The sequence below is a fragment of the Schistocerca nitens genome, chromosome 11, assembly GCF_023898315.1.
Source record: "Schistocerca nitens isolate TAMUIC-IGC-003100 chromosome 11, iqSchNite1.1, whole genome shotgun sequence".
In the NCBI taxonomy this organism is placed as follows: domain Eukaryota; kingdom Metazoa; phylum Arthropoda; class Insecta; order Orthoptera; family Acrididae; genus Schistocerca; species Schistocerca nitens.
The window spans coordinates 211,998,087-212,012,270 of record NC_064624.1 but is presented as its reverse complement, the minus strand read 5'-3'; the positions used below and the strand labels follow the sequence as shown (position 1 = coordinate 212,012,270).

The 14,184-nt window shown below is 45.5% G+C and overlaps 1 protein-coding gene across 1 annotated transcript in view; it reads left to right on the top strand.

The window, feature by feature from the left end:
* LOC126212795 (protein AF-17-like) overlaps nucleotides 1-14,184 on the top strand; it is a 117,386-nt gene that overhangs the window by 27,431 nt on the left and 75,771 nt on the right. The window contains exons 4-5 of the mRNA XM_049940197.1: nucleotides 2,448-2,663; nucleotides 10,535-10,646. Of these exons, the coding sequence (XP_049796154.1) occupies nucleotides 2,448-2,663; nucleotides 10,535-10,646 (328 nt within the window). The remainder of the gene's footprint in view (nucleotides 1-2,447; nucleotides 2,664-10,534; nucleotides 10,647-14,184) is intronic.

Sequence of the window (14,184 nt, the reverse complement as noted above, 5' to 3'; positions counted from 1 at the left end):
CTGGGTTTGTGTGCAATGAGAGGAGGTTGAGGTTTGCTGGAAAGATTGTGAAGGGTGAGTGAGTTGCCTTTCCGGTGGTGGGAAAACAGGAGATTGGATAGTTTTTTGAGGTGGAGGGTGGCATGCTGTTCTAATTTGCGGTTGGCCTGTAGGAGGATGCTCTGAACAGCCGGTGTGGATGTGGGAGAGGAAAGATTGAGGACTTTTATTAAGGATAGGAGTTGACGGGTGTGTTCATTGGCTGAGTTGATGTGTAGGTGAAGAATTAGGTGGGTGAGGGCAATGGATTGTTCAGTTTGGAACTGGTATAGGGACTGATGGAAAGAAGGGTTACAGCCAGAGAGGGGAACTTTAAGTGTGAGGCCTTTGGGGGTAATGCCAAATGTCAGACAAGCCTGAGAAAATAAAATATGGGAGCGTAATCTGGCTGGGGCAAAGGCATGTTTGCGGAGGGAATGTAAATAAAACTCAATGGGGTCGTTGTGGGGGTGTTGTGAGGGTGACATGGTATTAGAAGGTGGTACAGAAGCAAATAACCAGAGCCACTTCGTCTTCCCCTCAAACGCAGAATCTCCCACCGAAGTACCACAAAAGTGCCCCACTTGTGACAGGATACTTTCCGGGACTGGACCAGACTCTGAATGTGGCTCTCCAGCAGGGATACGACTTCCTGAAATCCTACCCCGAAATGAGATCCATCCTTCATGAAATCCTCCCCACTACACCAAGAGTGTCTTTCCTCCGTCCACCTAACCTTCGTAACCTCTTAGTTCATCCCTATGGAATCCCCAAACCACCTTCCCTACCCTCTGGCTCCTACCCTTGTAACCGCTCCCGGTGTAAAACCTGTCCCGTGCACCCTCCCACCACCACCTACTCCAGTCCTGTAACCCGGAAGGTGTACACGATCAAAGGGAGAGCCACGTGTGAAAGCACCCATGTGATTTACCAACTGACCTGCCTACTACATTGTAAAGCTTTCTATGTGGGAATGACCAGCAACAAACTGTCCATTCGCACGAACGGACAGGCAGACAGTGTTTGTTGGTAATGAGGATCACCCTGTGGCTAAACATGCCTCGGTGCACGTCCAGCACATCTCGGCACAGTGTTACACCGTCCGGGTTATCTGGATTATTCCCACTGACGCCAACCTGTCAGAACTCCGGAGATGGGAACTTGCCCTTCAGTATATCCCCTCTTCTCGTTATCCACCAGGCCTCAACCTCCGCTAACTTCAAGTTGCCACCGCTTGTACGTCAGCTGTCATTCGACAACATCTTTGCCTCTGTACTTCTGCCTCGACTGACATCTCTGCCCAAACTCTTTGCCTTTACAAATGTCTGCTTGTGTCTGTGTATGTGCGGATGGATATGTGTGTGTGTGCGCGAGTTTATACCTGTCCTTTTTTTCCCTCTGAGGTAAGTCTTTCCGCTCCCGGGATTTGAATGACTCCTTACCCTCTCCCTTAAAACCCAGATCCTTTCATCTTTCCTGATGAAGCAACCGTTGGTTGCGAAAGCTTGAATTTTGTGTGTATGTTTGTGTTTATTTGTGTGTCTATCAACCTGCCAGCGCTTTTGTTTGGTAAGTGACATCATCTTTACCAGAAATCCATTGGCAAACTTTCAGAGTTCGAGTATGGACAAAAACAAAAAAAAGAAGTCCAGTAAACAAGGGCTCTAAAATGCATACCTGGTACTTGTTCCTCTTTGCTACTTTGAAACACTTTTCTTCTACTGAACAAGTGGTCACAGCTGTTAAGGTATACATTTTGGAGCCCACGTTTACGGGAAGTTTTTCTTGTTTTTGTCCGTAAGACCTCCTCCCAAAATACGAAAATGAAAGAGGGTGCAATGAGAGACACATTTTACAGCATCAGAGATGAACAAGTGCTCGCAGCTCTTAACATATGCATTTTAGAGACTTCTTTTCCCATTTTTAATCCATACTATCACCTCCAAAAGTTTGTCGGTGGAATTCCGCTTCACGATATATATATCGAGAATAGCTCAATCGCGTGTAGGTATTGCCAGAGGACGAGGCATTTCTCGAAGTCCACTGTAGTTAAAGAAATATTAAAAAAACAACCGTAGCATATCTTATAGCTGTAGTACAGATGTAAAACATTTTCTTTTGTTTTATCGATACTCCACTTTCTTTCATTTAGAAATATTCTAGTCGACATTCTGTAAACTACGTGCCGATCGTTCCTCTAAATCGATTCCCGTCCAGATTTAATTTTCCGCAATATCCCCAAACTTCCCACAACAAATTCCTCGACGATTCTGTCGAGAGTGTGTCACCGACGTCCTCCTCGGACGTCCCACCGCGACCCGTGCCGGCGCCCCACGTGCCGGCTTGTGACCTCCCACTCCCCCCCCCCCCCTCCCCCCTGACGCGCGTGCGAGTGACCCGCTGACGGCGGCCCGCGCCCCTGTCGGCAGGTGTGCTACATCTGCGAGGAGCAGGGCAAGGCGGGGCCCGGCGGCAACGGCGGGCGCGCGACCGTGGGCGCGTGCATGCAGTGCAACCGGTCGGGCTGCAAGCAGCAGTTCCACGTGACGTGCGCGCAGGCGCTGGGGCTGCTCTGCGAGGAGGCGGGCAACTACCTGGACAACGTCAAGTACTGCGGCTACTGCCAGCACCACTACTCAAAGCTGGTGCGTACGCCCGCAGCTCTGCCTCCTGCCTGCCTCGCTCCTCCTCTTTCTCCTTAGCCTTTATTCCATTATACAGGTCTGGAAAAAAAACTGCGCAGGATATTTTGCACGAATTGTACGGTTTGAAGGTCACAGATTATGAAAACAGCTTCCACAATATCCCATCACGTAAACTTTCTCGAAAAATTACAACAACTTTTTTAATATAAACACTTATTTATTAAGGTGGTAAACACGGCAACCGGCCGCTTTATCGGTCGAGATTTGCTAATTTTGTAAAGGTGCCAAATTGTAGCCGACGGAGCAGTAGGCGTCGGTCGAGATTCCGACTGCGGTTTTAACTTTGGAGCCTCGGTGTCGAGTCGAGATCGGGACCCGCCTCCTAGTGTGGACACTGGCTCGAATCCTTGTCGGTTACGTAGTGTCCCTTAAATGAGTATGTATTTATAGTGTCTTAAAAATATGTGTTTATCGAGTGAAATACGGAGATAGCATTAAACTTACAGTCCTATCGTGTGTGGGAATGTTTTCGGGGTCCTATTTAAAAAAAAAAAAAAAAAAAAAAAAAAAAAAAAAAAAAAAAAAAAAAAAAAAATTGAACATTAGTCGCTTAAAGGAAAGTAAATGGGCTATTAGAAAATAATGTGCACAATGTGAAGAAGAAAATGGAATCTTTGGATAAAGTTTTGCTGCAGGTACAGCTTTCCTAAAAAGGGTGTAATCTTTGGAAATTTTAGGGCCCACAGAATTCGGTAACAATTCCAAATCTGTATCTCCAATTTGCAAAAAATATATGAAGTGGCCCGTATTGCAATTCAGTTTTAAGGTGGACATTGCTTTTGTCCCATCACACTGCTTTATACGGTTTAAAAGAGACGTCATCCACCTGTGTCATTTTTTCCTTCGATTTTTTTCCGTGTGAGGCCACTACTAAATCCTCCTCGTTTCTCGTAATATCTGCCAGTGAAACTGTTATTAAGACACCGCTTTGAACAGCGGAACAGGAGTGACCCTGGCCCATTGTCAGAGTCAACTGTGATTCCACATGCCCAAACCCGTCGGTCCCAAATCCTCGGTTTGGTGAGGATGACAGACCCGATGTGAGTGCGTTGGCGACCGACGTTTGGCTGAATCCGCCGGCTGTTGTTCGGGCTAGTGTTTATGAACCTCTACGGTGGACTCTGCATATTATATTTTTTAATAATGAAAAATTGTTTCTGATTTGTACGCAATTTTCTACTTTTTTTCTCGTGCAGTCTTTTGTTTGTCTCATTGGTGCTTTTATGAAATCATTTCAGAATTCCTTCTTTGGTTTCTTAATTGAGCAGCTAGCAGTAGTCTGCTAACGTATTGATGTTACATCATTCTCGGTACTGTCTCTCCGTATTTTGCAGACATCCCGGTGCGATCTTCCACTCTGTGCTACACTGTAGGTTCCCATTTTTCTGGAAAATACTCAATACGGGAGTGTAAGAACTGAAATATTAGCTCACCTCACATCCTCCAGCTTCGTACACTGCTGACGTGCGTCATACAGTGGTTTTGTAGTCGGAACCCTCGGTATTTCCCAGAAACTTGTGCTCTACATTCTCAAAAGAGCTCCACTCTTCTTTTTCCTTGTCTGCCATTGCTTTCAAAAAGAGGGGACCAAATAAGACTCCCTTGTCCTGATCTGCAAGTTTCAGTTTAAAATATGCAAAATAAACTTTCTTGACAAACTCACTTTAAGTCTCTTTGTTGACTTTTCACTGTGTATTCACCAGAAACATAACAGTAGCATGCGGGACAAATTATCTGGCCTCTATGAGCCGTACTCCAGAAATAAAAACACGAGCACAGTAGCTTTCGAGTGCTGAGTATAAACTGAGTGAGGTTTTCAATGGCCAGTGATTAACTGAACATTTTTAGGTTGTTGAAACACGATCTGATATAACAGCAGGTTCTTTATGTTTATTCCTAGTACCACAAATGACATGCCGAAACACGTACTGCCCACTGTAGACAAGTTTAACCTGTTTCGACAGGATCGTGTGGCATTCCTCGTAACACAGAAATTACTTTACACATCTCCCTCCAACCCTACTCTCTTCGACCCTTAACAATTTTTTTGCTTTAAAAAAGCCGACCATTACATGGTTAAAACGTTATTTTTTAAAATAAAAATGAATAGCTTAAAATTTAGTTATTAGGAATGTTATGCTAAATATAAACAGAAAATTGGCTGGAACAAAAAAATTGCCTGGTGCAATTTTTTTGGTGTGTTTTTTGTTTGTACTAAGTTGAAATCTATAAGAAAGTGTATAAAAATCCCGTGCAGCTTTTTCCTTGCAGACCTGCGACATTTAACTCCGCGGTCAGACACCCTTCTCGTCACCACAGCTGTCGAGTGAGGGATGTAGTGTCCCAACTTACCGACGTCTTTTCTACGCCTCTGCCTCGTCGAGCTTTTCCTATATTCTTCTTCCCGTGTTTATTCATTGTGTTCAGCTGTTATTAAATGATGTACAAAATACAAGACGTTACAGAATTGTTTTTCGTTTATTACCTCACAGTTTAATGTGACGACCAGCGTCTTAAAATGTGGCAGCCTCACTATTTTAACATAGGTGAGTGAGCTACACTTCTACATCTACATCTACATTTATACTCCGCAAGCCACCCAACAGTGTGTGGCGGAGGGCACTTTTACGTGCCACTGTCATTACCTCCCTATCCTGTTCCAGTCGCGTATGGTTTGCAGGAAGAACGACTGTCTGAAAGCCTCCGTGCGCACTCGAATCTCTCTAATTTTACATTCGTGATCTCCTCGGGAGGTATAAGTAGGGGGAAGCAATATATTCGATACCTCATCCAGAAATGCACCCTCTCGAAACCTGGACAGCAAGCTACACCTCGATGCAGAGCGCCTCTCTTGCAGAGTCTGCCACTCGAGTTTGCTAAACACCTCCGTAACGCTATCACGCTTACCAAATAACCCTGTGACCAAACGTGCCGCTCTTCTTTGGATCTTCTCTGTCTCCTCTGTCAACCCGACCTGGTACGGATCCCACACTGATGAGCAATACTCGAGTATAGGTCAAACGAGTGTTTTGTAAGCCACCTCCTTTGTTGATGGACTACATTTTCTAAGGACTCTCCCAATGAATCTCAACCTGGTACCCGCCTTACCAACAATTAATCTTATATTATCATTCCACTTCAAATCGTTCCGTACGCATACTCCCAGATATTTTACAGAAGTGACTGCTACCAGTGTTTGTTCCGCTATCATATAATCGTACAATAAAGGATCCTTCTTTCTATGTATTCGCAATACATTACATTTGTCTATGTTAAGGGTCAGTTGCCACTCCCTGCACCAAGCGCCTATCCACTGCAGATCTTCTTGCATTTCGCTACAATTTTCTAATGCTGCAACTTCTCTGTATACTACAGCATCATCCGCGAAAAGCCGCATGGAACTTCGACACTATCTTCTAGGTCATTTATATATATTGTGAAAAGCAGTGGTCCCATAACACTCCCCTGTGGCACGCCAGAGGTTACTTTAACGTCTGTAGACGTCTCTCCATTGATAACAACATGCTGTGCTCTGTTTGCTAGAAACTCTTCAATCCAGCCACACAGCTGGTCTGATATTCCGCAGGCTCTTACTTTGTTTATCTGGCGACAGTGCGGAACTGTATCGAACGCCTTCCGGAAGTCAAGGAAAATGGTATCTACCTGGGAGCCTGTATCTAATATTTTCTGCGTCTCGTAAAGAAATAAAGCGAGTTGGGTCTCAGGCGATCGCTGTTTCCGGAATGCGTGTTGATTCCTACAGAGTAGATTCTGGGTTTCCAAAAACAACATGATACGCGAGCAAAAAACATGTTCTAAAATTGTACAACAGATCGACGTCAGAGATATAGGTCTATAGTTTTGGGCATCTGCTCGACGACCCTTCTTGAAGACTGGGACTACCTGTGCTCCTTTCCAATCATTTGGAACCTTCCGTTCCCCTAGAGACTTGCGGTACACCACTGTTAGAAGGGGGGCAAGTTCTTGCGCGTACTCTGTATAGAACAGAATTGGTATCCCGTCAGGTCCAGTGGACTTTCCTCTGTTGAGTGATTCCAGTTGCTTTTCTATTCCTCGGACACTTATTTCGATGTCGGCCATTTTTTTGTTCGTTCGAGGATTTAGAGAAGGAACTGCAATGCGGTCTTCCTCTGTGAAACAGCTTTGGAAAAAGGTGTTTAGTATTTCAGCTTTACGCGTGTCATCCTCTGTTTCAATGCCATCATCATCCCGGAGTGTCTGGATATGCTGTTTCGAGCCACTTACTGATTTAACCTAAGACCAGAACTTCCTAGGATTTTCTGTCAAGTCTGTACATAGAATTTTACTTTCGAATTCACTGAACGCTTCTCGCATAGCCCTCCTTACCCTAACTTTGACATCGTTTAGCTTCTGTTTGTCTGAGAGGTTTTGGCTGCGTTTACAATTGTGGAGTGGAGCTCTTTTTTCTTTCGCAGTAGTTTCCTAAATTTGTTGTCGAGCCACGGTGGGTTTTTCCCGTCCCTCACAGTTTTACTCGGCACGTACCTGTCTAAAACGCATTTTACGATTGCCTTGAACTTTTTCCATAAGCACTCAACATTGTCAGTGTCGGAACAGATATTTTCGTTTCGATCTGTTAGGTAGTCGACGAAGTTTCGAGAAGTCTACAAGTGGCAATGACTGAGAAAAAATTGTACTTTCAGATGCTTATTACTTACTCACTGTGAACTTTGCATAGTGATTGATAAATTCAGACTCACGATAACTGTACAGTGTTTAAGTATAACAACAATGGAAACTCCTAAACGGACAATACATAAGATAAGGGAAAGGGAGCCACTCGCCTATAGCCGACTGACGTACAGTGTATAGAAACTTGCGACAGAAAACTGTATTTGCACTAGCTTCCGAGCTCTCGCACTTTCTCTACCAAAAGTACGCACGTTTGTACACGTGACCGCACGGGCACCCGAAAGTGCAGACTCGTGGTGACACTGCCGATTATCGACGGCAGTAACACGGGTAGACACACTTGGGAGAAGGTAGGGGAGGCGAGGAGGGGTAGCGTGGTGGTGGTGGTGGTTGTGGTGGTGGTGGTGGTGGTGGTCTTCAGAGAGAGAGATCGGAGGCTGCACGACGAAACGAAAGGAGTGCAGGGGGTAGAGCACACGAGAGGTAGAGATGGGGGGGGGCGGGGGGGGGGATTGCAAGAGAACGGGATGTGCCGTGGTGACTGTTCCCACCTGCACCAAAGACTTATACAGTCGCTACTGTAAACACTTTTCACCTTTTCAACTAGTTTCACAACTAGAACACCCTGTGGAGGGTTGTGCCTATTAGGTAGAACACTGTCTGGTGTTGAAACAACCTTCAGGTTGGTGAGACCTTTACTCACTTTCTCACTTTAACATAACAATTTTTTTGTAAAATAGAGAAAGGCAACCACTTACCTACAGCGTTCGGAAAGAAGTAACAGAAAACGGTTAACTATAACTACGGAGCTCTCGCTCTTGTTATAGTACTCACGTTCACACACGCACACAGACTCCCAAACGTACACACTCGTGCCCGTGCTAACGGCGGTCGAATATTTAGTACAGAAAGACATAACGTGGGTAGATGGAGTTGGGGATGCGGTAGGGAAGAATATGTGAGGTAAGGAGAGGGTAACAGGGCAGTGTGAGGCAGCTCTCGTGACACAGTAACTCGGCAGCTGCACAGGATGGTGAACATTCGGGGGATAGAGCGCATAAGAGGTAGAGAGAGGGTGATGGGGGAGGTAGGGGAGAAGAGGAGAGGAAGGTGGTGACGAGACGGAAGACAGAGAGAGAGAGAGAGAGAGAGAGAGAGAGAGAGAGAGAGAGAGAGGGAAGACACCAAAAGGAAAGCTGAAATTCTAAATTTCACGTTTAAGAAATCAGTTACGCAAGGTGAATGTTAGGAACGTACTGTTGTTCGACTGTCGCACGGACTCTCACATTGAGGGCGTGGAAATGGGTGTCACCGGTGTGTAGGGAAGCGACCGAAAGAGTTGAAAACGAGTAAGTCACCAGAGTCCGATAGAATCCCAGTTAGGTTTTACAGAGAACACTCTGCAGCATCGGCCTCGTATATAACTATCATTTGTTGTGAGAGTCCCGAGTAACTGGAAAGAGACGCAACTGACTCGTACGTATAAAGAGGGTAAAAGAAGAGACCCACAATATTACACTCCGATATCCTTAATACTGGAGTCCTACAGAATTATCAAACATATTCTCATTTCGAATATAATATATTTCCTCGAGGTAGAAAACCTTCTGTCGGCAAATTGGCACAGATTTAGAGTGTCGCTCGTGCAAAACACGACCCGCCCATTTCTCATTCGATAACCTGCGAACATCGTACAGGGGGGAATGGGCAGATTCTGCAATCCTAAATTTCCAAAAGCGTTCCCAGATACACGGGTGGGACGAGACTTCTTACGGAACAGAAACTGGCACGTAATCGTCGACAGTGGCTGCCGGATGAGACTGGATGGCTCAAACAAAATTTCTAGTCGGTCTGACGAATGAGAGCGGGCTCTAAATGTAGAATAATCTAAGTAAATGCAGAGGAGTAGGAAAAACTAAAACATAATGTTTGAATACGGCACGCTGCTCGACAGTCGTGTCAATTAAATATCTAGGTATAACTTTTAGAGTGACACAAAATGGACTGTGAATGTAAGGACAGCAGTAGGGAAGGTAAACGGTCTAGTTCGGTTTATCCTTAGAAAATTTTGGGAAGTGTGGTACCTCTGTAAAGGAGACCACGTATAAGGCAGTAGTGCAACTCATTCTCGAGTACTGCTCCAGTGTTCGGGATCCCCACTGTGTCGAAGTGATTCAGAAGTGGGTGGTCGGTCTGATAAATGCACGAGTATTACGGAAATGCTCCGTGTACTCTAGTGGGAATCCCCCGAAGGAGGACGACATTCTTTTTGTCGGACACAGTCGAGAAAATTTAGAAAACCTACATTCGGAGTACTGCAGAACGTTTCTGCCGGCAGTGACGTATATTTCGCACGAGGACTGCAGAGGTGAGAGACTTTAGGGCTCGCACGGAGGTATTTAGATGGTCATTTTATTTGTGAGTGGAACGGGAAAGAAAATGACCGGTAGCGGTACGAAGTGTCCTCCGGAACACACTGTACAGTGGCCTTCGGAGTACGTATGTAAACGTAGATAAATGGAACGGCAGCAGTGACTCTGAAGTGGACAGTGAGATCCTGGGTGACGTGAGGCGGGGTGAGTCCCTGTTAATACGTGTATCTAAACCGAATATCACACTAGAGTAATTTGAGGCCACTCTTATCAAATGGCTACATAAAAGTCCACTCTTCCATTTTAAAAACATTAAGTCTGCTGCAGGAAAGAAACTGACACTTTGCATCAACACCGTCATCGCATTAAAGTATTTGTCGAGCTGACGGCGACTACACATTGCGAGAAGAAAATTGCAATAATCTGCCGAAACACTAGAGGAAAATGTGGATGACAACTCTTTCGCCAGCTGAGGACTACAATTGAGCAGCTAATTAGTTTTATCCTTTCTCTTAATGTCTAGTTATATGAGTAGTATTAAAGACCAATACGATAATCCTTGTTAAATTGAGGCTAGTATGCTGTTCAGTTACTTGTGCATCTCACGTGTGTAGCTATAGTCCAAAACAAATTGTGTGAATGTAGCTTATAAACTAACTCTTTCTGCAACATAGGGACACAAATTGTGAAAAACGTGTTCGTAACATGTAACTGAGTGACTAAACCCTTACGGTATTTTTCAGTGCTGTGCGTGTCTTTTTACAGAAGAAAGGTGGCAACGTGAAGACCATTCCCCCCTACAAGCCGATCCCGGCTGCCGGAGTGTCTCCCAGCTCGTCGCCGGAGAAGGAGCTCGTCATCGACACCTCGGCCAAAGGTCGGCACGCGACTCTCCTACCCTCGTACTGTGTGCTGCCACTTTACAATTTGTGAGCCTTTTTTCTTTGCACCGAGTCCCACTCGTGTGAGGTTCGAGTGTGCTGCAGGCGCTCTGAGAGTCGGATTTAAATGTGTTTAAAATTTTTAGATCACCACGTGTGACGTATCTCTCGTCGAAAATTTTTAGGTATTTGCCGCAGTGGAACGGAGTGACTGCGACCGTGTCTAACTTCCCATCCTCCCGGCTGTGTGTCCCACCTGCCCCCTTCTCGTTTCCGTTACGGTCTGGCGTGATATCACGTCTTCCACTCCTCGTGTCGAGTGTGCTAAATATTTGCACAGTTACGTAACAATTGTAGTTAAACACTCGACAACATAAAAAGACACCGGGATGGGGTGGATTGCAGTAGAAGGGACTTACATGTACAGACAAGCAAATGATCACAATTTCAGAAAAATTGGACGATTTATTCGAGAGAGAGAGTTTCAGAAATTGAGCAGAGCAGTAACACATCGGTCCGACTCTGGCCAAAGAGCGGGTAGTTATTCAGCTCGTCATTCGGGTAGTTATTCGGGTCGGTATTGACCGGTAGAGATTTCTCGGACGTCTTCCTGAAGTATATTGTGCCAAATTCTGTCCGGTCGACATGTCAGAATTGTGAGCTCGTCGCAGGGCCCTCCCCGTAATACTCCAAATATTCTCGACGGGAGAGAGATCCGGTGACCTCGCTGGCCGATACGGGGTTCAGCGAGCACGAAGGCTGTCGGTAGAAACTCTCGCCGTGTGTGGGCGGACGTTACCTCGCCGAGATGTGAAACCGGCACGGCTTACGACACGGAGCGTAGAACACTGTAAGGGTGCCACGGATGACGACCGGACCGATCGTGCTACGAAGAAAAGGACACCCCAGACCGTCACCCCCAGTTGTCGGGTCGTACGCCGGGTGACATTCGGGTCGGTATACTGCCACTGTCAGGAGGGATCTCGAGACGCATTTTGGCCACATCACGGGGACCCAGTTCGAAGCGGGACTCTCCACCGAAGATAATTCTGCTCCAGTTTACGAGATTAGAGGCATCGACCGACAGAGGCGTATCCGGATACGAGCTGACGACAGTCGGATACCAGTCTGTCACCCGTCGTACAGTACGACAACTGGGAGTGACGGCGGTGCCGTTCCTTTTCGCGGGAGGAGCCCTCCGGTCGCCACCTGCGGCACCACTCGCGGTCGTCACGACGTACGGTGGTGACAGATCGGTATCTGACTGCCGTCAGTTCGTCTCCGGGCGGGTCTTCGGTGATCGGGGCCTCTAATCTCGTCGCCCGGAACAGAATTATCTTCGGTGAAGAGTCCCACTTCAAACTGAGCCCCCACGACCGTCGAAGACGTGTCCGGAGACGCCCCGGTCGGCGGTAAGATAGCGGCACGACTGTCACCGGCCGTATGGTCTGACAGCCGGGAGTGGGGTGCCGTTTCATTTCACGGCGGGACCGCTTCGGTGGTCATCCACGGCACTCTTAAAGCACGGCAGTCTATCGACGGTAATCTACGCCCCGGTACGTGACACTCCGTGGCAAACTGCACCGGTCTCACATTTCGACAAGATAATGCCTGTCCACCCGAGGCATGAGTTTCTACTGCTTGTCTTCGTGCTTGTGAAACTCCGTGCTGTGTCGTGTGTGTGTGTGTGTGTGTGTGTGTGTGTGTGTGTGTGTGTATGCACAGATCACAAAAAGTAAATTAACGAGACAAAGGATATGACCAAATCCACATTCAGTTAACATTTCTACAAAACTGAGCCGCACATAGGACATTGCCATTCGCAAGCAGTAAATTGTGGCTGAGTGTGAAGAATTATTTAAATAAAAATTAGTTTTTAATATAACACATTTTTAAAACAGGCTAGAAAGTATAAAATAGTTTCTCCTAGCCCTATACAGATACTTAACCCCTTAAAGTCTTGAAAATTTTTGATTGTGAATTTTTAATAAATATGAAAATACTTATCTTGGTGTTGAAGCTCTTTTTTCTATGTTTTCTTTAACAGTAACATATGTTTTTGAATGGGGTCCGCATTTAGCAAAACACAATTTTGTTTTTTGTCCCAGACATGTTTCACTGCAGTTGCAGCATCATCAGTGGGTTTTTTATTATTACGGATTCTTACAACACGGTGTGGTTTTCCTGCTGTTTTACGTTTTTACAGTGACTGTTTTTCTTTACAGTTTGTCACCTGGAAGGTTTCTTTTTTTGTCACCTTCTTCATTGTCAAGTTCTACGTATTGAGTTGTCACTGTCACACTGACTTTGCAGGTGACAAACTGTAAAGAAAAACAGTCACTGTAAGATCTTAATACACCAGGCAAATCACACCGTGTGGTACGAAGCGATAATAGTAAAAAACCCACTCGTGGTGCTGCAACTGCAGTGAAATGTGTGGGACAAAAAACAAAATAGTGTTTTGCTAAAGGCGGACTCCACTCAAAAATGTGTGTTACGAAAATACTTTTAAGATTTAAAACAGAAAAAGATGTGGAGCATATATAGTAGATAATAGGAAGGAGATGAACTATTTGTACATCAGTTGTGTGTTGCATGCACCAAAAATTTTCAATTTTCAGTCTTACGAGTATTTTCATAGCTATTAAAAATTCACAATCACAAAATTTCAGGATTACCTTTACAGGGATTAGGAATCTGCATGAGCCTAGGAGAAATTATTTTGTACTTTACAGTTAGATTTAGAAATGTAGTGTGTTAAAATTTGATTTTTATTTAAATAATTATCTTCTGCTTTTTAGTTTTGACTGTGTGAAATTTATTGATCAACATCAGACTTTTTGATGAAATTGCAACGGAAACGTATTGTCAATTTCAGGTTTATTTCAGCATCTCTTCACCTGGGTCAAGAGATCGAAATGTAACAGTAAATAGAGACGGCTTCTTACAGCTTTTCTGAGCCCAGAGGACACGTTACGTTTCAACGATCTGCCACCCGTCTGCCGCTCGTGAACTTTTACCTCGACTGTTTGCGTTCCCGTAGTTTCTCAGTGCTGTAGACCTGCCGTACTGTGCCACCGGCTACCACTGCAGAAGGTCGAGGGCTGCGAGAGATCGCTACAGTCGTCGAGCTACGAAATGACGAAATTGCTTTTTAGAGAATTCTTCCGTATTTTGTTGCTCTCGCGTAACATTTATAAATATGTTCGATAAATGTGGGTCCGGAGAAACGTACTTTCTCAGGTAATCACTGTTTACGGGAAGGGCTTCGCTACGCTCGGCTGCAGATATTAGTGCAGTCGTCGCACCGGCACTCCGTCAGATGTGTCGCCAGAGTATCACTCGCAGTACTGTTCCTACCGTCAGGTGGTCTGCCGCCAGTCGTGCGGTTCGAGTCGTGTCGCGGGCTACGTTATTTTTTGTCGCGTTTGCGTGCCTTATTGTACAGTTCTGTAAATTCTGGGTACGTGTCGCGTCGTTTTACCTTATTCCGAACGAGATTTCACTTACGCGTTTACTGTTATTGCGCCGTTT